At 39.8% G+C, this 25,232-nt stretch overlaps 1 protein-coding gene across 3 annotated transcripts in view; it reads left to right on the top strand.

Moving 5' to 3' along the window:
- The window catches only part of kcnh3 (potassium voltage-gated channel, subfamily H (eag-related), member 3), a 612,109-nt gene that overhangs the window by 365,605 nt on the left and 221,272 nt on the right, over positions 1–25,232 (top strand). For all 3 annotated transcript variants that reach the window (XM_073046887.1, XM_073046888.1, XM_073046886.1), the window contains one exon: positions 20,404–20,561. In XM_073046887.1, the coding sequence (XP_072902988.1) occupies positions 20,404–20,561 (158 nt within the window). The remainder of the gene's footprint in view (positions 1–20,403; positions 20,562–25,232) is intronic.

The raw sequence follows: 25,232 nt of genomic DNA, 5'->3' as shown, positions 1-25,232 counted from the left end.
GCCTGTGATGCCACTTTCAAGGAATTATAGATCTGTATCCCCAGTTCCCTCTATTCTATAACACTCCTCAGTGCCCTACCACTCACCTTGTAAGATCTGTCCTGGTTGGTTCTCCCAAAGTGCAACATCTCACACTTATCTGCATTAAATACAAACTCCCATTTTTCTGTCCATTTTTTCCAGCTGTTCAGATCCCACTGCAAGCTTTGATAGACTTTCTCGCTGTTCACTACACCCCCAATCTTGGTGTCATCCGCAAATTTGCTGATACAGTTAACCATATTATCATCCAGATTATTAATATAGATGAAAACCAACAACAGACCCAACACCAATCCTTGTGGCATATCATTAACCACAGATCTCCAGTCAGAGAAGCAACCATCCACAACCTCTCTCTGGCTTCTTCCACAAAGCTGATGTTTAATCTAATTTACTGCATCATCTTGAATCCCAAGTGTCTGAACCTCCTTGAGCAATGTCCCATGCAGGACCTTGTCAAAAGCCTTGCTAAGGTCCATATAGCCAACATCCACTACCTTGCCTTTATCAGCTTTCCTGGTAACTTCTTTGAAAACCTCTATAAGATTGGCTACACAAAGCTATGTTGGCTACCTAATCAGTCCCTGTCTTTCCAAATACTTATATATCCAGTACCTTAGAATATTTTCCAATAACTTTTTCACTACTGATATCAGACTCACTGGCCTATAATTTCCTGGCTTATTCATAGAGCCTTGCTTAAATAACGGAACAACATTAGCTATACTCCAATCCCCTGGCATCTCACCCATAGCTACGGATGATTTAAGTATCTCTGCCAGGGTCTCCTGCAATTTGTACACTAGCTTCCCACAGGGTCCGAGGAACACATTGTCAGTCCCTGGAGATTTATTCATCCTAATTTCCTCAAAGCTGCAAACACCTCCTCCTCTGTAATTGGTATATGACCTAGCTGTTGCATTGTCTCACATTTATAGACTCTGTGCACATCTCCTTTCTTTTTCAATCTTTTTATTAAGTTTTAAACATGTATGCATGGCAGTCATAATAGAACAAAGAGAGTGGGATTACATTATTGGTAATTAACACATGTTGATATAAGCTATAGGTAACACCAATATAGTTGACCTCCCAAGCTCTTACTAGAAGCATGATATAAAGAAATAAAAAGATAAAAAACAAAAAAAAAACCCAAATTGAAAAATCAAAAACAAGGTAAACTAAACTAAACTAAACAAAGCTGGACTGATTTTTTTGTCATCAGATACAATCATTAATGTCAACTCCGCTCCTCTACCTATATTTAAGGTTAATGCAAAGGAATCAGAAAAGGTCCAATTACATTCTATGAAAATATTGAATAAATGGCCTCCAATTTTCTTCAAATTTAACCGAGGGATCAAAAGTACCACTTCTAATTTTTTCTAAGTTTAAACAAGATATGGTTTGGGAAAACCATTGAGATATAGTCGGAGGGTTAATCTCTTTCCAATTCAATAAAATGGATCCTCTAACCATTAAAGTAGCAAATGCAATCATTGGACAAGCTGAGGAGGGTAAATCCATCATTGGTAGACCAAAAATTGCGGTAATAGGATGAGGTTATAAATCAATATGAAAAACTGTAGAAATTGTATCAAAAATATCTTTCCAATATTTTTCCAAAAGAGGGCAAGACCAAAACATATGAGTCAAAGAAGCTTCCTCAGAATGACATCTATCACAGATCAGACTTATGAGAATAAAAACGAGCTAATTTATCTTTAAACATATGGGCCCTATGTACCACTTTAAATTGAATCAATGTATGTTTAGCACAAGTAGAAGAAAAGTTAACTAATTGAAAAATTTTCTCCCATTTCTCTATAGGTAAGGAGAGTTGAAGTTCCATCTCCCAGTCCTTCTTAATTTTATCAGATATACCTGACTGTGTTTTCATAATCATATCATAAATGAATGCTATTAAACCCCTTTGGTAAGGGTTTAAACCTAAAATTTTTTCTGTAATATCGGTTGGATATGAAATCCGAAAAGTAAATAACATAGTATTCAAAAAATCTCTAATTTGTAAAATATCTTTTAAAAAAATGGAATCTGGGGAAATTATATTTAATAGGCAACTGTTCAAAAGACGTGAAACAGTTATCCAAAAATAAATCACCAAAACATATTATACCCTTCATTTTCCATACTGAAAAGGCTTGGTCCATAACAGAGGGTTGAAAAAAAAATTAGACGTAATAGGACTTAATAGAATGAATTTATTCAAGCCAAAAAATTTACAAAACTGAAACCATATTCGTAATGTATATTTAATTATTGGATTAACCATTTGTTTGTTCAATTTGGAAAGAACAAAGGGAAGCGAAGTCCCTAAGATGGAAACCATTGAAAACCCTTATACAGAATTACATTCAAGGTTAACCCATTGTGGACTTACATTTATATCCACGCCCTGTGTCCAAAATATTAAATATTGAATATTAATTGCCCAATAGTAAAATCTTAAATTCAGCAGTGCTAAACCGCCATCCTTTTTGGATTTTTGTAAATATTTTTTACTTAACCTAGGATTTTTATTCTGCCATATGTAAGAAGAAATTTTAGAGTCAATAATATCAAAAAAGGATTTGGAAATAAAGATTGGTACCGCTTGAAAAATACATAAAAATTTAGGTAATCATCTTAATAGTATTAATTTGACCAATCAATGATAAAGACAATAAATGATAAATGACAATGATAAAGACCATTTAGTAAGTAATTGCTTAACCTGGTCTATTAAAGGTAAAAAATTTGGCATTAAATAAGGCCTTATACTTTTTAGTAATTTTAACACCCATATAAGTCAAATAGTCCGTAACCAATCTGAATGGTAAACATCTATAAATTGGAACCTGCATATTTAAAGGGACAAGTTCACTCTTATTAAGATTCAATTTATAACCAGAAAAGTTACTGAACTGAGCAAGCTGAGGGATATAACAGCAGGAATGGATTTCTCAGGATTAGAAATAGATAGTAACAAATCGTCTGCATATAATGATAACTTATGTATCACATTCCAAGAAATGCCAAGTATAGTAGGTGAGTTGCGAATAACAATAGCTAAAGGTTCCAGGGCAATATCAAATAGCAATGGGCACTGTGCACATCTCCTGAGCAAATACAGATGCAAAATATCCATTTAAGATCTCCTCTATCTCTTTCAGTTCCATACGTAGATTACCACTCTGAACTTTCAGAGGACCAGTTTTGTCCCTTGATATCCTTTTTCTCTTAATATATCTTTAAAAGCCTTAGGATTCTCTTCCATCGTGTTTGCTAGAGCAATCTAGGTCTCCTGATTTCCTTCTTAAGTATACTCTTGCATTTCTTATACTGCTCAGGTACCTCCTTTATTCATGTCTGCCTACACCTGCCACGCACCCCCTTCCTTTTCTTAACCAGGGCCTCAATGTCTCTCAAAAACGAAGCTTCCCTGAACCTAATATCCTTGCCTTTTATTCCGACAGGAACATGCAAACTCTGTAATCTCAACATTTCACTTTTGAAGGCCTCCCACTTACCAAGTACACCTTTGTCAGGAAACAACCTGTCGCAATCCAGACTTGCCAAATCATTTCTGATGCCATAAACATTAGCCTTTCTCCAATTTAGAATCTCAACTCAATGACGAGATCTATCCTTTTCCATAATTACCTTGAAACTAATGGCATTATGACCACTGGATGCAAAGTGTTCCCGACACAAACTTCTGTCACCTGGCCTGTCTCAGAATGCTGATGCTTTTGATGCTCATGTTTTTAATGTTTATGGCTGCAGAAATAGCAGATAAGTGTAGATAAGTTAAATGAGGATATTTAGAAGTTGTTGTTTGGAAGTACTGCTCTGGTTAGGTTTAAGTAGATGATATATTGATAGCTATTTCCCATTTGAAAAGCTTCAGACAGCATGAAATTGGAATGCTTTTGTGGCTGATGTGAACTATTCTCATTATAGAGAAGTTAATATTTGTCAATTTTAGTTTCAAGGGACTTTTCCCAATTTCATGAGAATACATAAACTATTCGCAGTACATTTATCTATCCCTACTTATCATGCACAAAACATGTCATTTCATATACATGAGGCATAATCTAAGTACTTAGTTTAATTTCAGAATCAGGTTTATTATCACTGGCATGTGACGTGAAATTTGTTAACTTACTAGCAGCAGTTCAATGCAATACATAATCTTGCAGAGAGAAAAAAAATAATAATAAATAAAATAAAGCATAATAATAAGTAAACAAGTAAATCAATTACATCTATTGAATAGATTTTAAAACAATGTGCAAAAACAGAAATACTGTATTTAAAAAAGTGAGGTAGTGTCCAAAGCGTCAATGTCCGTTCAGGAATTGGATGGTAGAGGGAAAGAAACTGTTCCTGGTAGCAGTGAGAAAAGGGCATGCCCTGGATGCTGGAGGTCCTTAATAACGGGCACTGCCTTTCTGAGACACCGCTCCCTAAAGATGTCCTGGGTACTTTGTAGACTAGTACCCAAGATAGAACTGACTAGATTTACAACCTTCTGCAGCTTCTTTCGGTCCAGTGCAGTAGCCCCTCCATACCAGACAGTGATGCAGCCTGTCAGAATGCTCTCCATGGTACAACTATAGAAGTTTTTGAGTGTATTTGTTGACATACAAAATCTCTTCAAACTCCTAATAAAGTATAGCCACTGTCTTGCCTTCTTTGTAACTACATCAATATGTTGGGACCAGGTTAGATCCTCAGAGATCTTGACACCCAGGAACTTTTGATGCTCACTCTCTCCACTTTTGACCCTTCTATGAGGACTGGTATGTGTTCCTTCATCTTACCCTTCCTGAAGTCCACAATCAGCTCTTTTGTCTTACTGATGTTGAGTGCCAGGTTGTTGCTGAGGCACCACTCCACTAGTTGGCATATCTCACTCCTGTAGATCCACTCGTCACCACCTGAGATTCTACCAACAATGGTTGTATCATCAGCAAATTTGTAGATGGCATTTGAACTATGCTAGTCATGTGTATACAGAGAGTAGAGCAGTGGGCTAAGCACACACCCCTGAGGTGCGCCAGTGTTGATTGTCAGTGAGAAGGATATATTATCACCAATCTGCACAGACTGTGGTCTTCTGGTGAGGAAGTCGAGGATCCAATTGCAGAGGGAGGTACAGAAGCCCAGGTTCTGCAAATTCTCAATCAGGATTGTGGGAATGATGGTATTAAATGCTGAGCGATAGTCAATGAACAGCATCCTGACGTAGGCGTTTGTGTTGTTTAGGTGGTCTAAGGGGTTCAGGTCCTTGCTCAGGTCTATAACAAACTATGGCCATTTGAGTTTGTTAAACAAAAATCAAGCCTTATTGTGATAGAATGGGCATTCCATAATGTACCTAGTTAGTAGCATGTTTCCCTGTACACTATGCCCCATTTTTTTTTAACTTTAATTAGCTTTCTTTTGCTGTTGATAACACCATGATGAAGAAAACATGGCTTTGACTGGAAGTGGTGACCTTTCCTTTCCTCATCTTTATGACTGCCATCTGTCCTGTTGAATATTATAAGCTTTTTCTGTTTTTATTACAGATTTCAAGGATCAAAAGCATTTTGTTGCTAGTGAGCTGACATAATCAGTAAAAGTTGTATATTTACACAAGAACAAAGGAGTGCAGGGCTGTTAGTTAACTCAGTCCAGGTTATTAAATAGCTTAATGATATAATCCTTTTGTGTCCAATCTTATTCAGAATTGATGTTCACTCCCTTCTGCTTCTTAATCTCCTCTTCATATCTATGTAAAGACTTTTTTGAGAGATTCTTTCACAGTTCCTTAAGAAAAACCTTTCCACTGTCCAAATTTGCTGCCCCCTCTGCATAGCTGAATGTTGTTTAATTAATTGACATTAGCTTACATTTCTGAGAGTCTCTCCTGTCTTACCTTGTCATTGCTGTCTATCTCTTAACGTGAAATCTTTGTGGAAATCCCACTCATTTAGGACATGTTTTTGCATTAATCACAGAGTGTAGTGGCATCCACACTGGACCTTGAGGCAAGTGACCCTAGGTTCAAATCCAGCCAGCTCCTTGCCCGCTTTCCATCTGTGCTGGGCTGAGTGTCGAGCTAGCAACTCAACCTTGTAAAAAAAATAGGCAACTGCTAAAGAGTGGCAAGGTTACTGCCCGATGAGCCACAGGGCGCCAGTGGAACAACATAGGATATAATATCAGCAATGAAAAATGGTGCAGAGGTAAAAATTCAGCCAGCACCTGTCTAATGGTGCAGCAGACTTAATGGCTGAGTAACCTTGGCATTACTAATGTGCTTTAATATTATTTGTGGAAACAATAATTTCTGTGAGCAAGGTTGAAGATAGTTTAATGTCATACTTCAGTACATGAGTGTAAAGAAGAATGATTGTTACTCAAGATCCAGTGCAAAATAAGAAAGCACAATAAGCTGAAAGAACACTATAAAAACATAAAAACACAACAAATACAAAAGCAATCCTGTAAAGACAATGTACATATAAGTTATCTTCTGTACAAAGACTGATTGTATGTACACAAGGTGACATTAAGTGATGTGTATGTAGTGATGGTGGGCAGTGGGGGGAATGATGGGTAATAGGTGGAGGTATTGATCAGCCATGGCTTGAGGGGTGCAGCTATTTTTGAGTCCAGTGGTCATGATGTAGAAGCTGCAAAGACTCTTCCCTAATGGGAGTGGGACAAACCATCCATAAGTAAGGTGGATGAGATCGTTTATGATTTGGCTGGCCTTTTTCCGGAACCTTTCTGTATATACATATATCCTTTATGTTGGGAAGACTGGTGCTAGTAATGTATTGGGCTGTTATAACTACCCGTTGCAGAGTGCTCCTGTTCACTGCAGTGCAGTTTCCATACCATGCAGTGATACAGCACATCAAGACTTTCTCCCTTGTGCATCTTTCGAAGGTCATGAGTAGTGGTGACCAGCTCTCTTCACCCTCCTTTCCACTGCTGTGCCACTGATATGAACAGGGATGCAAGGGCTGCAAGTATTCCTGAAATCAATAACTATCTCCGTCAATTATCCTGGATGGTGACATCACAGTTAACTGTTCATTTGAAATTATAAACCCAAGTGTTAAATATCTGTTGTCAGTTCCAGTGACAAATCACAGACAGGACAAAATTGGACAGTTCCTGCAGTCTGCGTCAAACTACCTCAAAAATTGTAGACTCCTGAAGCCTGCAACTTTTTAACTTGCATTGATAAGGACAATGTAAGCACATTCTGCCTATGAATGTTTGCGTATTGAATCATTATTTGAAGAACTTCCATTATCACAGCAACAGGACATTGTGGAGTCAGTAATGTACTGATATGTTTGATCTTCTGTCATATTCAGACAACTTTAGCTTAGCTAATGGCAATAATTAAAAAAGAAAATTTCCTTGTCAGAATGTGCACGTATCTCTGAACAAAGTCGAATTCATCTGTGCTGCCCTGATACTGAGTAGCCAAGTGATGTATTGTCAGTAACTATTGTCTATGATCTTGAGGGCAGCACTTTTGTTCCCAGATAAGAAAAATCAGAAGCCTCTCCAGGCTGGTGCTCCAATTCAGTACAATATGCTGTCTTTCAGAGGTGAGGCAAACAAAGGCCCTCTTTCCAATGTCCAGCAAGGTCCTTTGCCTCTCTATCACAACAGGGTGTTGTTGCAGTAGCCAACCAAGGGACTTTGTCACCATAGTGATGATTTTATTTACCCCTAAACCAATATCACAAAAGAACAGATTATCTGGTGGTTATCACATTTTTTGATATTTTAAGCTTACATCCCTCACAAACAATGGCGATTGGGTCAAATTAACTAGAGCACTGGGGCTGTGAGAAACTGCACAGGTCCTCCTTCTCTGGTGGTATTCAGAGCTTCCTTCATCCTCTTGGTATTCACTGCTGTCAGTCATGCAATTCCCGGGTGGAGACTCAGGAATAGCATCACACTCAGATGTTGAAGAATTCTTCATTGCTGTTTCTGGAACAATTTTGTTTTACCAGTCAGGGTTGCTAGCCCTGAGCTGAACCCCTGAACTTGGAGGACCAGTGGACCACTTTTAGTCTGGCCCCTACCCTTTGACCTGTTTGGCATGTGTGACCCTACCCAGCCTCCAAGTCCAACAACAGGGTTGTGATCCTCTTGGAGGGGACCACTTGAACCTGCAGCAAACTACTCATCAAATGAGAAAACTGAGTTTACTTAGACTGAATGTAACTAGACATTGTCAGGAACAAAATCAGGTTCTCCCAACAAAAAAAGAATTTCAGGAGGAAAATGCAGTAAGTGGAGGATGCAGACTGTGTGCGTAGAATTGATCAGTCACATAGCAGAATGTTAATGAGACTTAATTTACATGAGAAATATAAGTCATCCCCTCTATACCACTGCATGAAATATAAAGAGCATTCTGCTAATTTAAGTATTAGTATCAAATGACATAACTGAAAAGGCCAGTATACACTTATGTGGATACTTGCTCTTTCTTTTATGTTGTTTTAAAGAAGGAGTTTGTAGGTTTAATCTGCTTTTGATTTGATTATTATTATTGTCATATGTACCAATTTACAGTGAAAAGCTTGTCATGCATGCTGTTCATATAGATCAAATCATTACACAGTGCATTGAGCTAGAATAAGGTAAAACAATAACAACACAAAATAAGCTGTAAAACCTGCAAAAAGAGTGCAGTGCGGGGAAAGGATAAAGATGCAAGATCATGACGAGGTAGCTTTTGCAGCCAAGAGTTCATCGTATCGTACAAGAGGTCCATTCAAGAGTCTGTTACCAGTGGGTAGAAGCTGTCCTTGAGGCTGTTGGTATGTACATTCAGGCTTTTGTATCTTCTGTCCTGTGGGAAAGGGAAGAAGAGAGAATATCAAGGGTGTGTGGCGTCTTTGATTCCTCTGGCTGCTTTACTGATGCAGCAAGTATAAGCAGACTCCACAGAGGAGAGGCCAATTCCTGTGATGTGCTGAACTGGGTCCATAACTCTCTGCAGTTTCTTGCAGTCACATGCAGAGCAGTTGCTGTACCAAATTATTATGCATCCAGACAGAATGCTTTCTACGGTGTATGGATAAAAATTGATATGAGTTGACAGGAATATGCCGAGTTTCTTTAGCCTCCTGAGGAAGTAGATGAATTGGTGAACCTTCCTGGGCATGATATCAGCATAGTTGGACCAGGACCTGGGATCTTGAAGCTTTCAACGCTATCAGGAACGTGTGCACTGCTTTCCTTTCTGAAATCAATGACCAGCTCTTTTGTTTTGTTGATGTCGAGGGAAAAGCTGTTGAATTTAATAAATATTTGCATTTTTACACTCATACAAGTATCAAATGGAAGTTTTCTGAACTAGCTTGGCTTTGGTCTGGAGAAAATTGGAATTTCTGCTCAATCTGTCAGTGGTAGATTATTCAAAAAGATTAGATTTTATCGTTCAAACTTTCTCGGCAGAAAATATTTTGCTGAATTTCAGTAAAATGATTGGTTAAATACAGCCACATCATGAAGATCAATCGTACAGTAAACTATAACGCCTTTTTCAATTTTTCAGCTAATATCTCTTGAAGTAGTTACAAGCAGAGATGTTTACACAAACATTGGAATTTTCTCATAAGCATTTGATAAGTATTTGAAAGTGAAAAAGACAAAATCCCTCTGCACTTTTAATGCCATTAACTGAATAAAAAGGCCATTAACTCAATTAAGCACAAAGTATGCCAACAAATACTCACTTTAACAAACCATTACCCAATTGCCAGTCTCCTTTTCCTTCCTCCATTTCCTTATCTTTCCGATATGACGACTTAAATTCCTGCAATCAGCTTTCATCCATTAGGTATCACTGAAACTGCTCTGATCAGATTCTTATATGTACATGACTGGCACTATGTAAGTTATTCCTGCCCTTCCTTCTCAACTAGTCTGCAACTATTCACCTGGAAGAGCACACCATTCTTTTCCAGTACTTTTCCTACATCAGATGTTGGATTGCAATTACCTGGCTCAACTGCCTATTAGCTACTCTTTCCCATCCAACTGTGTAAGGTTTATATCCCCCTGGATACGTGCAAATCCTTTTCCCAGTTCAGATTTCTCACTTGCATGCGGCTCCTCAGTGGCATTATCCTAAAGCAGCCCATTTTCCACACGTATGATGACATTCAGTTCTTCTTCATCACACCCCCCGGTTCTATTTTTGCCTTTTGGTTTTGCTATACTGTTTGTCTCACAAGAATTCCTGGATGAGCAAACATTTCCAGAGCTATTGCTTTTGGCTTTTGAAAGTATTCTGTTTCCTTAACACTGGCCTCTGTTGTGTATTTAATATTTCAGTAATATTTGAGACATATTGCAAATCTATTGTTTGATTAAGCATTCTTTGCTGTTTACATAATGCACTGTGGGCTATCTGTAAAAGTAACGTAAATGGCATTTGTCATCACAACATCACATGGTACATGTGCGCCTCGCCTAAAGTAAATATTCAAGTTAGTCTCACATTTCAGACTCCCGTCTTTTCCTTTCAATTAGTTTAATGTTTTGGAGTTACAAAACATAACAGTAATGACAAAGTATATTTAAAACAAACCTGGGACGTCTAGCTACCTGTTGAAGCGCAGCAAGATGTTCAAGCTTTAAAAAAGCACAGTGAGAAACCGTCAAGTTAAAAAAAAAAGCACAGCATGTTTTTTTTTCTTTGAAGCAGTACATTTTCTTCACAAAAGTGTAAAGAAAGGCAGGAAGTAGAAGAACTCATGGATTCATAAACAGTAATTACCGGGTGACAACAATCATAAAAGAAGAGCAGAAATGGCTGGCTACATCAGAAAGATTGACTTTCTGTGTTTGATTACTCAAAAGATAACAGGAGTATGTATACTGAATTAACTGAAGAGTATTTTAGAGCAAATAGAACAGCCAATGAGAAACAAGTACCCATCTTGTTAAGTAATTGGATTTAAAGGGATTTGGTTTGCTTAGAAATTTAATTGCTCCAACCGAACTAGCTGAAGTAAACTTTACTGATATCATAAAAATAATTCAAGAGCATTAAGAACCAAAACTAATATATATTATAGAACACTTTAGGTTTCATAAGTAGAATCATAAGGAGGGGGAGTCTACTGCAACGTATCTGGCTGAGTAAAAGAAATTGTCTGAACACTGTCAGTTCAGCAATGGGATTAATTGTGCACTGAGAGATTGTCTAGTTATTTGAATCTTACAAGAAAGCATTCAAAAATGGCTCATAACTGAAGAAAAACTTACACTTAAAAGAGTAGTTGAAATAGATGTATCAATAGAAACAACAGACATAGGCACAACTGAGCTGCATTCAGGAATAAAAGTAAGTGTGAAAACACTTGCAGTGTCTAGGCGGAGGCCTGCCTGGCCAAACAAGTTGTGCTACCATTGTGGCAGAGACTCACGTACATCAGACAACTGCAGATTTAAAGATGAATCTTGCAGAAAATGCAACAAAGTAGGATACACACAAAGAGCATGTCAGACAGACAAAAATAAATGGGCTGCACAGGGAAGATAAAAAGACAAAAAGCTGAGTTGCATTTTCAAAAGGAGCACTAATCTGCATGTTATTGATGAAAAATCTGAAAATAAAGAGAGTGAAACAGAACTGATAGCCTTGAGATTTACAATGTGAAAACTAACATGAGACAATTATAATGGCTGACACCAGAAGTGAACGGCAAATTAACTAAAATTGAATTGGACACTAGTTTGGCTGTTCCAGTCATTCCACAAAAAGTGTTTAAATGGCACTTCAAAGATACTGAACTGAAGCCTGCAGATATCCAAATAAGAACTTACACTGGAGAAAAGATAACTCCTGTGGGAATGACATTGGTAACAGTGAAATAGAATCTTCAACAAGCCTCATTTGGCTGATATGTAGTAAAAACAGGAGGGCCAGAATTGTGGGGACATGAGTGGCTAAGACAACCACAACTTGACTGAAGATCTATTCACTATCTGCATGCCATATCCAGTGTAATAGAATTCAAACATATCAAGGGTAATATAGTGTTAAATGAAAATGCCACACCCAAGTTTTTCAAAGCCCATCCGGTTCCTTATACTATCCGTGATAGCCAGTGAGTTGGATTGCTTGGAGGCTGAAGAAATTCTTTCCAAATCTGAGTGGAGCCCATGGGCAATGCCAGTGATCCCAGTAGCCAAGAAGAATGGGTCAGTCAGAATCTGTTGTGATTTTAAGGTCACCATCAACCCAGTAGAGCAATACCTTCTGCTCAGCATAGAGGATTTTTTTGCAAATCTCTCTGGAGGGAAACACTTCAGCAATGTGTACTTAGGACCTAGCTGAGGCCTACCTACAGATAGATGTAGAAAATGAGTCCAGAGATCTTCGCACTATAAACACTCACAAAGGACTTTGTCACTGTAATAGGCTTATTTTTGGAGTTGCACCTGCACCTACCCTCTTGCAGAAAGCTATAAGCAGGGGCTGCAAGACTGTCCAGGCACTCAGTCTTACCTGGATGACTTCACTGTAATCAGTAAGGATGACAAGGAATATCTTCAAGACAAAGTGTTAAGAAGATTAGAAGATTATGGGCTCAGAGTATGATGTACAAAATGTGAATTCTATAAACCACGCATCACCTTGTGGTTACGTCATCGATGTACAAGGATTACACAAGTGTGCTAAGAAAATCCAAGCAATGGCAGATGCCCCAAGACCAAAGGGCATGTCATAGTGCAGTGCTTTCCAGGATTTGTCAATTACTATAACAGATTCCTGCCAAACCTGGCTGCTGTGCTCCACCCCTTGAACTCACTACTACAGATTGGGAAGAAGTGACAATGGACAAAGCAGTGTGAGGTGGCTTTCCAAAAGGTGAAGAAAACGATGACTGTACTCACACATCATGATCCACGTCGTCCAATGAAGCTTGCTATGCACTGTTTGGGGTGCCAACGTGTTGAGAAGAAAAATGCCCAGCGTTTTCCTGCAAGTTCTTTTATGGTTTTTTTGTTTTGTGGCTGCCTGTAAGGAGACGAATCTCAAGGTTGGATAATGTATACATACTCTGATAATAAATAGCCTGAACTTTGAACTATACTGAGGTGGAGTTTATAACTAAGCATGGAGGAGTGTTGTGTATTTAATATTTGAATAATATTGTAAGTATATTGTTTAATTAAGCCTTCTTTGCATTTACATATTGTATTGTGGGTTCTCTGTAAAAGTACGTAAATGACATACATCATCACACCACCACTTGATACATATGCACCTCACTTAAATTAACAAACCAATTTAGACTCACATTTTAGCCTCCTGTCTTTTCCTTTCAATTAGTTTAATGTTTTGGACTTACGAAACTTAACAGCCTCCTTCTTCTTCCAAGCCACTCTGTGAGAGTGAACTAATAAATTTCTCTCTGGGCTAGCCTAGCTTTCACCAATGTTCATAATTTCAGGTCACATCCCAGTGTTGCCTGGACCAAACTCCAAATCCACCAACAACATGACTCTAGTATGTTTTCATCCCTCAGTGCTCCCTGCCTCTTTATGTTCCTCTGTATATCTATATTTTTCATTTTCACTCAGAGCCCTACAGATAACGAAGCCCGATGTCTGCATGCAGCACCAAGCATTTCATGTCAAGTAATGAACAAAGAGCCAGGCAATTAGCATCTCCAAGAAAAAGTCTCTTTCCTGCCGATATTCAATGGTACGGTTATCTCCAACTCCCACCAAAGTTATTGCTGACCAGAAAGGTAACCAGAGCAGCTGAGTAAATTCCGCGGCTGCGAATGCAAAACTGTGCCTGGGTTTCCGTAGCATCGTCAGACTCCCCAATGGTTTTCCAACATTTACAAGGAGTAATTAATGACAATGCACAAGTTTCTCCCACTCAAAGCCTTCAACTGCTCCACACCCAGCACACTATATTAGAGAACAAAATACACTGCAATAACTTGACAAAGCTTCTTTTTTGCCTCATAAACCCATAACTTTTACAACCATGCACATAATTTGCAATCCTTCTCCAGATATACCAGAGAGAAATATATTGCTACTGCTTCATTGCTTTTGGGTCTGAATCCTCAAATTCCCTTCCCAACAGCACTACAGGAACACCTTCACAGCAACAGCAGTTCTTTGAGAAGGCAGATTAGCAGCATTTTCTCAGTGGGAACAGATGTTATGACTCAAAGACTGAAGCTGGTAAATGCGAAAGTCTTTAGTCATTGTGACAAGCTGAAATTCTCTTACAGATCCTCTCAGTGGAATCTCCCTGAACTCAAAATACGTTTTGTCATACCTTCTAAGAACAAAGATAACAGCAGGGGATTCAATTCAATTTCAATAGGTAAAATGACATTGCTTACTTCGATACTTTGAGTCTGATAAATGGTGCCATTGAATTATAAGACCATAAAACCATAAGAATTAGGCTGTTCAACCCATCAAGTCTGCTCTGCTATTTCATTATGGCTGATTCATTTCCCTCTCAAACCAATTCTCCTGCCTTCTCCCTGATTAATCAAGAACCTATGAACCACCATATTAAATATACACAATGGTGGCCTCCACAGCCGCCTGTGGTAACGAATTCCACAAATTCCCTATTCACTGGCTTAAGAAATTCCTCATCATTTCCACTTTAAGTGGATGTCTTTCTATTCTGAGACTGTGTCCTCTGGTCATAGACTCCCCCACCATAAGAAACATCCTCTCCACATCCACACTATTTAGGCCTTTCAGTATTCAATAGGTTTCAATGAGATCCTCTCTCATTCTTCTAAATTCCAGTGAGTAAAATCCCAGAGCTAACAATCGCTCCTCATACAGTCATCCTTTCATTCCCGGAATCATTCTCATGAAACTTCTCTAACCCTTTCCAATATCAGCACATCTTTTTTTTAAATAACGGGCCCAAAACTGCTCACATTACTCCAAGTGAGGCCTCACCAGTGCCTTATAAAGCTTCAGCATTACACCGTTGTTTAGATATTCCAGATCTCTCGAAATGAATGCTAACATTGCATTTGCCTTCCTCACCACTGACTCAACCTGCAAGTTAGGGAAACATGCACGAAAACTCCAAATCCATTTGCACCTCAGATCTTTTAATTTTTTTCCCCATTTAGAAAACAGTCTATGCCTTTATTCTATTTCCCAAAGTGCATGACCATTCACTTTACAATAATGTATTCCATTTGCTGCTACTTTGCCCATTCTCCTAATCTGTCTCAGTCCTTCTGTAGCCTCCCTACTTCCTCAACACTACCTGCCCCTCCACCTATCTTTCATATCCTCTGCAAACTTGGCCACAAAACCATCAATTCCGTCATCCAAATCATTAACATAAAAAAATTTTAAAAGCAGCCCCTAACACCAATCCCTGTGGAACACCTTTAGCCATTGGCAGTCAATTAGGAAAAGCTTCCCTTTGTTCCCACACTTTGCCTTCTGAATTGCTCCCAGAAACTCCAGCCATTGCTGTTATGCTGTCATCCCTGCTAGTGTCCCCTTCCAGTCAATTTTGGCCAGCTTCTCTCTCATGTTCTGTAATTCCCTTAACTCCACTGTAATACTGTGTCACACTTCACTATTAGATGTGGGTAAGAGTGCTTGGCGTGGGTCACCAGTTGAAAAAATCAGATGCTAAGCCGCAACAGCATGTTAGTGCCAGGTGAAACAAAAATGAGCAAAAGCTGCACAAAAGTTGTGAACAAAAAAAAGTATTTACAAATTGACAAGTGAAAACAAACTTGTTCAAAAAATTACAAATATACAGAGGCTTTTTCCATGACACACTTTGTCATTAACTTTCCAATATACTGTAACTATTCACCAACTGTCAAATCCAGCCTCTACATTTCTCAGCAAAGCCAAACTGAGGGTTTAAATCTGCCTGTGTAGGGTGTGGTGTGCCTGCTCCCACTAACCCAGGCATTATTTTAGGACACCCTAAACTGCCCCTCGCGTCTTTTAGGGCCATTCTGCTGTCTACAAACCGATGTAACAGTGTGAGTGAAAATAAATGAAACTGTCTGGAATGCCTGTGTCCAGAATCCTGATTTTTATGCGTTATAAACCAGTAGAGCACATTAAATGAAGGGATTGTTTTTGATCAGCCAAGCTAGCGATTGTTTTACTGTTAAGGTGTGTAAACGGTGAACTCCCAGGAACCGCAGAACAGGAGGGCAAAGTGTGTGAGAAAACTAGACCTGGGACAAAACGAGAAGGAGTAACTAACCAGACAAAGGGGTAATCTTTCCCAATCTACCTGCATATTGAAATCCCCCATGAATGTCCTAACACTGCCCTTTTGACATGCCTTTTCTGTATCCCATTATAATTTGTGTCCCACATCTTGGCTACTATTCAGAGGCCTATATATAACACCCATCAGGGCCTTTTCACCTTGCAGTTTCTTAACCCAACCCACAACAATTCTAGGCCTTCCAACCCTACTGTATGTCACCTCTTTCCAAGGATTTGATTTCATTTTTTACCAATAGTTCCACACCATTCCTCTGCCTACCTGCCTGTTCTATGATACAATGTGTATTCTTGGATGTTAAGCTCCCAGCTATAATCTTCTTTCTGCCATGACTCAGTGAAGCCCACAACATCTTACCTGCCAATCTCTAACTGTGCAGCAAGATCATCTACTTTATTCCATGTAATTTATGCATTCAGATATAAAACCTCCAATCCTGCATTTATCATCAATGTTCGTTTGAATTTGTAATGACCAGTCTGCGCAAAAATCTTGTGCTGCTCAATTTTTTGCCTTGAGACAACAACATGCGTGCACTGATTTTTTAATATAGAGGTATTCATATTAATAGCTAGCAAAGCACTGTCAATAAGAACTTTGATTTCCTCTGGGTTTGATCGTTTTCACTCTCGTTCATCTGCACTCTCACAAAATAAACATAGCAGGCCTGTAGCAGGTAATGAAGGATTTTCCCACTGGAGGTTTTTGCACGCCGTCCATAAGTGATTTGCTTGCTGCATGATGCTCTAAAAAGTACAAATAACACTCCACTTCTTCCCACTTTCAAATTCTCCAGCAACTTTTGCATCAGGACAATACTCACAGGTAACACCAGTACAGGTATCTGTATTGTACATAAACACTTTTTGTAGTGGCTGACTTCATGAGCTTTCAGTGTGGCAGTTTCTATTGTTGAGTTAAGCCATTCCACTTTAACTGAACTAGCAGCTCTTCTGCACTTCACACCCTTTGTTTCTTTGGAATTTGACACAGTGAAACAATAATTTCTTCAATAAAAACAGTGTAAATAAGTCATTTCTAAAATCTGCAGACAAATCACCACAAACTCCATTTTGTCAACACCATCCACATCAGAAACCGGAAAAGGAAATGTGATTGTGAAATATGAACGTGAAATACATTTAACATGATGAAATATACTTAACACGCCAATGAGATAGAGGGTGACAATGTTTTGTGTGCAGTTTAAATTCTTTTGTGCACTAGTAGCAAAAGATTTTGCAAGGTGCAAAACATTATTTGTCACCCTTTTGATTTTGTCCCTCTTTACACTGCAATTCATCCTACTGACTGCAATTTTGCCTTATCATCTGCCTGTCCTTCCTGACAGTCTCACAACACACTGCCTCTGCTTGTAAACCAACAGCCCTATCACACAGGTTCCCATCCCCAGCCAAATTACTTTAAACCCTCCTGGACAGCTCTAACAAACCTGCCCACAAGGATATTGGTCCCCTTTCAATCATCCCCTTTTCTATAGGTCAAACCTTTCCCAGAAGAGATCCCAATGCTTTAGAAATCTGAAACTCTGCCCCTTGCACCAGTTTCTCAGCCACACATTCATCTACCAAATTAGCCTGTTACCCTCACTGGCACGTAGCATAGGCAGCAATCCAGAGATTGGTGCCCTCATGGTCCTGCTTTTCAGCTTCCAACCTAACTCCCTAAATTCTCCCTCTTGAGGACCTCCTCATTCTTTCTACCTATATCAATAGTGCCAATACATACCAAGAATTCTGCTGCCCATCCTCCCCCACTGGAACCGATCCGAGACATCCCTGACCCTGGCACCTGGGAGACAACATATCATCCAGGTGACTCTATTGTGTCCCACAGACTCTTGTGCCTACTCCTCTAACTACGGAATTCCCTCTCACTCCTGCAGTCCTCTTCTCCCCCTTTCCCTTCTGAGCCACAGCACCAGACTCAGTGCCAGAGAGCCGGTCACTGCGGCTCCACCCTGGTAAGCTGCCCCTCACAGCAATATCCAAAGCGGTTTACAGTCACAGGGATACTCTGCACTGGCTTTGCAGTTGCCTTCTCTGTCCCGACAGTCGCCCATTTACCTGCCTCCTGACATTCAAGGATGACTACTCCCCTTTAACTCCTGTCTGTCATCTCCTCAGTTTCCCATGTGTGCTGAAGGTCATGGAGCTGCAGCTCCAGTTCCTAGAACCATTCCCTGAGGAGTTGCAGCTCGGTGCACCTGGTGTAGATGTGGTTATCGGGGAGGCTGGAGGTCTACCAGAATTCCCACATCTCACACAAAGAACACAGCACAAATCCTGGAGCCATTCTCATTCTTCTAACGCTGTAGTAATGGACAAAGAATGAAGAAGAAGAAGAAAAAGAACAAGGACAAAGTAACTTACCAGATTTGTACCTTGGCCGTTCTCACTGAAGCGTGATGAGCCAAAGCCTTCCCACTCTAACACTGGTCCACTCACACAGTGGCCACTCCAACAACGGCTGCTACGTTTGTCCCTGCCTTATTTTTATCTGTCGTTGGTAATGAATCGTGACTACATCACCAAAAAATGTCAAAATCTTGCAAAAGCTCCTCTTTTAAATCTCTCGCTCCCAGACCCACACGAGACCTCACGTATCAATTCAACTGTGACTGCGCCACCAAAATCCCATGAAAGCCCCCTGTTTAAATCTCTCACCCCAAGCATACATTATATGTTGTACATATATTAATTATATATTTACAATGGGAGCATGTTGTAACTGACAAAACTGAATATTCAAACAGCATTTGCTGAGACAAAGTAATTCACATGGATGATCTTAAAGCTTCTAAAGACAGAGAATCAGACCACAATAACATAGTAGTTAGCGAGATGGTGTTACAGATTGGGGTGTTGGAGTTCAGAGCTCCATTCCAGTGCTGTCTGTAAGGAGTTTGTACGTTCTCCCTGTGCCCGCGTGGGTTTCCTCTAAGTGCTCTGGTTTCCTCCCACGATTCAAAGACACACTGGTTCATAGGAGAATTGATAGTTGTAAATTGTCCTGTGATTAGGATGGTGTTAAATAGGCAAGTGGCTGGATGGTGCAGCTCGTTGGGCTGGAAGGGCTTGTTCTGTGCTGTATCTCTAAATTAAAATATATTAGTGTTATGAATACACAAATATCCCAGTTGTTGATAGGGTAAATATGTCCATAGTTGATGTGTAAGTGACAAAGTAAATCTGGTGTGGAAGTCCCCTGATTTCAGTCCAAATGGTACAAAGTAACTTTGCTGAAGGTTTCTGATAGATAGGTTGATGTGGGCCAATTAACATAACCCCATGATTTTATGTTTGGCTGGTGCAAATAAGAATGTCTTCTGGTCACATCCATTTGTAAACCATATCACTTGAGAGTCCTCCTGCCCTGGGCCGGTAACTATTTTCCTGCAGACAGTACCATTTGTTTTCAAAACTGTTAAATTTTAGAACTGGTTACAGCTTGTAATTTATATTTGGACAGTATATTTTTAGAAGATTGGTTCTTGTTTGTATATATGCTTGCTGTCCACGTAATTCCACAACAATGGACACTAGATGCTAGCTGTGTTGTTGACTGAAATAGACTAAACATGCAAGTCTGTGATTTTTCCAGCATCTTGTCCTCTGACTTTAATTACTGTGCCGTTAGCAGCAGTCCCTTCATCTGTCACTGCCCTAGGTGCTGGCAGAGCACTCCTAAACCTCTCCTTGCCCCTTTAAAATAATTCCTTCCTATTTCCTTCTTATCTAAAGATGTCAAATTCTGATTCCTAACTGTCCTGCTTTTGAGGATAATTGGCTATTTGTTCTCAATCATGGGCATGGACTAAAATGATAACTTCATTTCTGATTCGGTCATTGAATTTTCATAGCAGGAGCATTTCCCATTAAATCTGGTTGTACAATTCCTGATAAAAGAATAAAATTTAGATACAAGGCTGACCTTCGACATTCCACATAATGTTGTTTCCTTTGAGTGACTATTTTGAAATTAATGGTTTCTTTCCCATTATTATCATTATCTAGACATAATGCTGAATTTTCGGACCACATACGTCAGCAAGTCTGGGCAGGTTGTCTATGATCCTCGGTCAATTTGCGTTCATTATGCAACAACTTGGTTCTTCGTGGATCTTATAGCTGCACTTCCTTTTGACCTTCTCTACGCATTCAATATCAATGTGGTGAGTGTGTCATCTGAAGAAATAATTGAAATACACAAATCTACAGCCCAGTGTTTGGGTACATTAACTGTTAACTCTACCTAATACTCCTGTAGTTGCAGTCACTTTCCTCTGTTAACATTGTTGAAGGCCAAGTATATTAGCTCAGCATGAACCAGACTGTGTAATTATACATACAAATTACTCTAAGTCTGGCACATTTTTAAATGCTTTATTGCTTTATTGTTCCTATTTCCTTGCACTTTCTGCAAAGGCCCGTAGAGAACACAAAACCGATGGCCGGAAAAGGCTAGGTAGGCCAATGAGTCTGCATAATAATTGTGAGCATGCTGGCCCAGCTGCCACATGCCCTCTGTCCACGGAGCCAGGGGGAAGAAGCTGCTGGTTAGGTAGTGCCAGCAGAAGCTGAGCTCACTGTGGGACTGGTCTGGTTTGCCTGTATTTTAAGATGTCTGTGGAGGAATACCGCTGACTGGCACATTCCAGGCTGAGGATGCACTGAAGCTCGATGCAGCCACTGCAAGGGCTGAGTGAGGAAGGACCGCAGTGTAGGGTTTTTCAGCTACTGGAGAGGGAGGGCCAGGCTGGGGGAGGAAGGCCCTCAGTTATTACCACCCCAGAGTGCCACATGAGAGGCAGTAATGTTATTGATGTGTACAAATGCAATAGAGCAGTACAGAAAGCATTGACTGTGGTTGTAAAGAATGAAAAGGAATTGAATGGTTTATTCTTATAAATTCAATATTAATGTGGCGAGCCTGTCATCTGAAGAAATAATTGAAAATACACAAACCTGCAGCCCAGAGTTTGGGTACATTAACTGTTAACTCAACCTAATGTTCCTGTAGTTCATAGTTAAAACCATGGGACCTCATTTTAGCTGGGAGTGCAGAGACTGTGATACCGGTGTCCCACCAGCTCCGCTGTATTTGGATGCCATGAACATCATTTACAGCAGATAGTGAATGTAAAGCCTGACTGTGAAAAGAAGTTACCATAATCACAGCTGACAGTCACAAGCTTCCCATGAATCTCAGATCACACAGATAGTTGATCAGTTGAAAAGAAACTAGATCTAATGGGAATTTTAATGTCTGGGTTTTAGATTTTATACATGTTGGCTTTGAAATTCTGAAGTATTGTTGCACTGTGAGCCATAACCATTATTGTGCCGGGGACTGCCACATTTATTGCATCCAAGGCACAAGTCATTGACATTGTTGATCTCCTAGTGCAGACTTGCCTTCACCCTCCTCACAAGGAAGGGTGTGGGAAATGTGAGGCCAGTGCTGTTTCCGGGACCTTAAGGGAGGAGAAAGAGCCAGATATTAGAAGGCCATTCAGGACCAGCGTTGCTCTGATGCTTGGAGCTGGGGGGGGAGTCAGAATTAGATTTATTACCATTGACTTGTATGTCATGTAATTTGCTGTTTTGCAGCAGGAGTACAGTACAACGGCACAAAATTATTAAATTACAAAATAAATAACTGCCATCAGATTTCAGAACAGTCAGAGGGAACTGTCCTGAATCATTGAGTGTGAGACTTCAGGCTCCTGTACCCTCTCTCCTATTGTCATTACGAGTAAAGGGCATGTTTAGGATGGTGAGGGCCCTTAGTGCCGGATGCCTCCTCTTATGTTTTGTAACTCCAAAACATTGAAACTAATTGAAAGCAAAACAAGGAGCTAGGATGTAGTGTAACTCGTATAAGTTTAGTTTTTACTTTCAACGAGGTGTGCACTTATCACATGGTAACAACATGAAATATGCAATTCATCTATTTTGCTTAGAACCCATAATGAATTATTTAAATGAACAAGAATGCTTAATCAAACAAAATATTTACAATATTGCTCAAATATTACTGAAATAAATACACCACACTCCTCCCTGCTCAGCTCTAAACTCCTTCTTGAAGCACCAGTTCTCAAAAATGTCCTCAATTTTGGAGAGAGCTGTGACCATGGTAGAGCACACTGAGTCTGCAAATCTGTGGCCTCTTGCAATCCTGTGCATTGAAATCTCCTTCCCAGCCAGTCAAAATGTTCTGCACCATACATGATAGAGTATGGTGTATCTGTAAGACATCTGTAAGAGTCTTTGGATATTGAAGATCAGGAGTTGAGAGAGGAGAGTACGAAGGGTGGTGAGATCCAGCTTGAGGAACAAGTTGTCAGAAGTCTGATGTGTGGACAGTGCTTAAAGACCACCTGCATAAGAACAGGACAGGTAGTTTCCAGTCAGGAGGAAGGACAGGGATGGCAAGGGAAGAGAACCTTGGATGTTGAGAGAGGTGAAGAATTTAGTCAAAAAGGAAAAAGAAAACTATGTAAAGTTTAGGAAGCTAGAAGCAAACAGAGCCCTTAAGGGATTATAAAGAATCTGGAATATAATTCAAGATGGGAATTAGGAGAACCAGGAGGAGCATGAGAGGTCCTAGGTAAGTGGGATTAAAGAGAATCCCAAGGCATTCAATACATACATCAAGAGTAAGAGAATAACTAGGAGAGGGTAGAACCACTGAAGGACAAAGGGAGGAACATTTGCTTGGATGTAGAGGATGTGGGTGAGGTCCTTAATGAGTATCTTACATCAGTATTTACTGAGGAGAAGGACATGGAGGACATGCAAGCATATTGATTTGCTAGAGCTATTCAGGGAAAAGGAAGAGGTAGTGTTGGGTCTTTTAAAGAGCACTAAGATGGATAAGTCCCCGGGGGCTGATGGAATTATACCCCAGGTACTGAGAGAGACAAGAGAAGATATTGCTGAGGCCAGGCAAGGACCTAGAGGGCAGGCAAGAAGCTAATGTTGTTCCATTATTCAAGAAGGGAATGAGGGATAATCCTGGAAACTATAGACCAGCAAGTGTCACATCAGTGGTATGGAAGTTACTGGAGAGAATTTTTAGGGATAGGATTTATGGGCATTTGGAAAACCATTGCCTAGCTAGGTAGAGCCAGCATGGCTTTGTGTGAGGCAAGTCATACCTTAATAACTTGATTGAGTTTTTGATGAGGTTACGATTAAGATGTATAGTATTCGTGGTGAATTGGCCATTTGGATTCAGAACTGGCTTGCTCATAGAAGACAGAGGGTGGTCCGTGAAGGGACTTATTCTGGCTGGAGGTCTGAATTACTGGTGCTCTGCAGGGATCTGTACTAGGACTTTTAATGTTTGTGGTGTAAATAAATAACATGGATGAAAATGTAGATGGGTGGGCGAGTAAGTTTGCAGATGATATGAAGATTGGTGCAGTTGTGGACAGCATAGAAACCTGGCAAAGAATCAGATGCAGATATAAGCAGAGAAATGGCAGGTGGAGTTTAACCTGGACAAATGTGAAATGTTGTACCTTGGTAAATCAAGTGCAAAGAGACAGTACACTGTTAAGGGCAAGATCTTAACAGTGTTGATGAGCAAACGGGTCTTGGGGTTCAAGTTCATAGCTCCCTGAAAATGGTTATACAGGTTGATAGGGTGGTTAAAAAGGCATACGGCATGCTTGTCTTTATTAGCCAAGGCCTTGACTTCGAAAGTCAGGAAGTTATGTTGCAGCTTTCTAGAACTCCAGTGCAGATGCATCTGGAGTATTACGTGCAGTTCTAGTCGCTCCGTTATAGGAAGGACGTCGAGGCTTTGCAGCGGGTGCAAAAGAGGTTTACCAGAGTGCTGCCTGGATTAGAGGGCATTGAATATAATGGGAGCTTGGACAAATCTGATCTTCAAATAAATCCTAAAACTAGATAAAGACAACCCAATTAAATAAATAACACAAAACATTATACTTGTTCATTTATTTTTTGAGAAAAATGATCCAATATTACTTATATTTGTTAGTAAAAGTATGTTAAACCTCTGGAATAATGCCTTCTACAAAAGCTATTTGGAGTCAGGTGTTCCAATCAATGAGATGAGATTGGAGGTGTGTGTTGGAGAGGTGCCCAGTCCTATAAAAAAGACACACAGAGTCAGGTTACTGACAGAGCCTGCTCTTCTCAATAAAGATCTGTTTGTGTGCACCATGCAACAATCAAAACAACTTTCAGAGGACTTTAGAAAAATAATTGTGGAGATGCATGAAGCTGGAAAAGGTTACAAAAACATTCCTAAAGACCTGAGTGTTTATCAGTCCATAGTGAGAGAAATTGTCTCTAAATGGAAGAAACTCAGTACTGTTGCTACTCTCCCTTGGAGTAGGCATCCAGCAAAGAGCGCAAGACCAAGAGCGCAACTGGCAATGCTGAAGGAGGTGAAAAAGAACCCAATGGTAACAGCAAAAGACCTGCAGAAATCTCTAGAACTTGCTAAAATCTCCGTTCATGTGTCCACTATAAGAAAAACACTGAACACAAATGGTGTTCATGGAAGGACACCAAAGTGGAAACCACTGCTCTCCAGAAAAAACATTGTTGCACATCCCAAGCTTGCAAAAGTCTACCTGGATGTTCTACAATGCTTCTGGGGCAATGTTCTGTGGACAGATGAGAAAAAGTTGAACTTTTCTAATAGAAGAGGACATTGCTATGTTTGGAGGAAAAAGGGCACTGCACACCAACACCAAAACCTCATCCCAACTGTGAAGCATGGTGAAAGGAGCAAGCATCATGGTTCGGGGCTGCTTTGCTGCCTCAGGGCCTGGACAGCTTGCAATCGTTGATGGAACAAA

This window comes from Hemitrygon akajei, chromosome 5 (assembly GCF_048418815.1).
Source record: "Hemitrygon akajei chromosome 5, sHemAka1.3, whole genome shotgun sequence".
NCBI classification, from domain to species: Eukaryota; Metazoa; Chordata; class Chondrichthyes; order Myliobatiformes; family Dasyatidae; genus Hemitrygon; species Hemitrygon akajei.
This window is presented reverse-complemented; position numbering and strand designations above follow the sequence as displayed.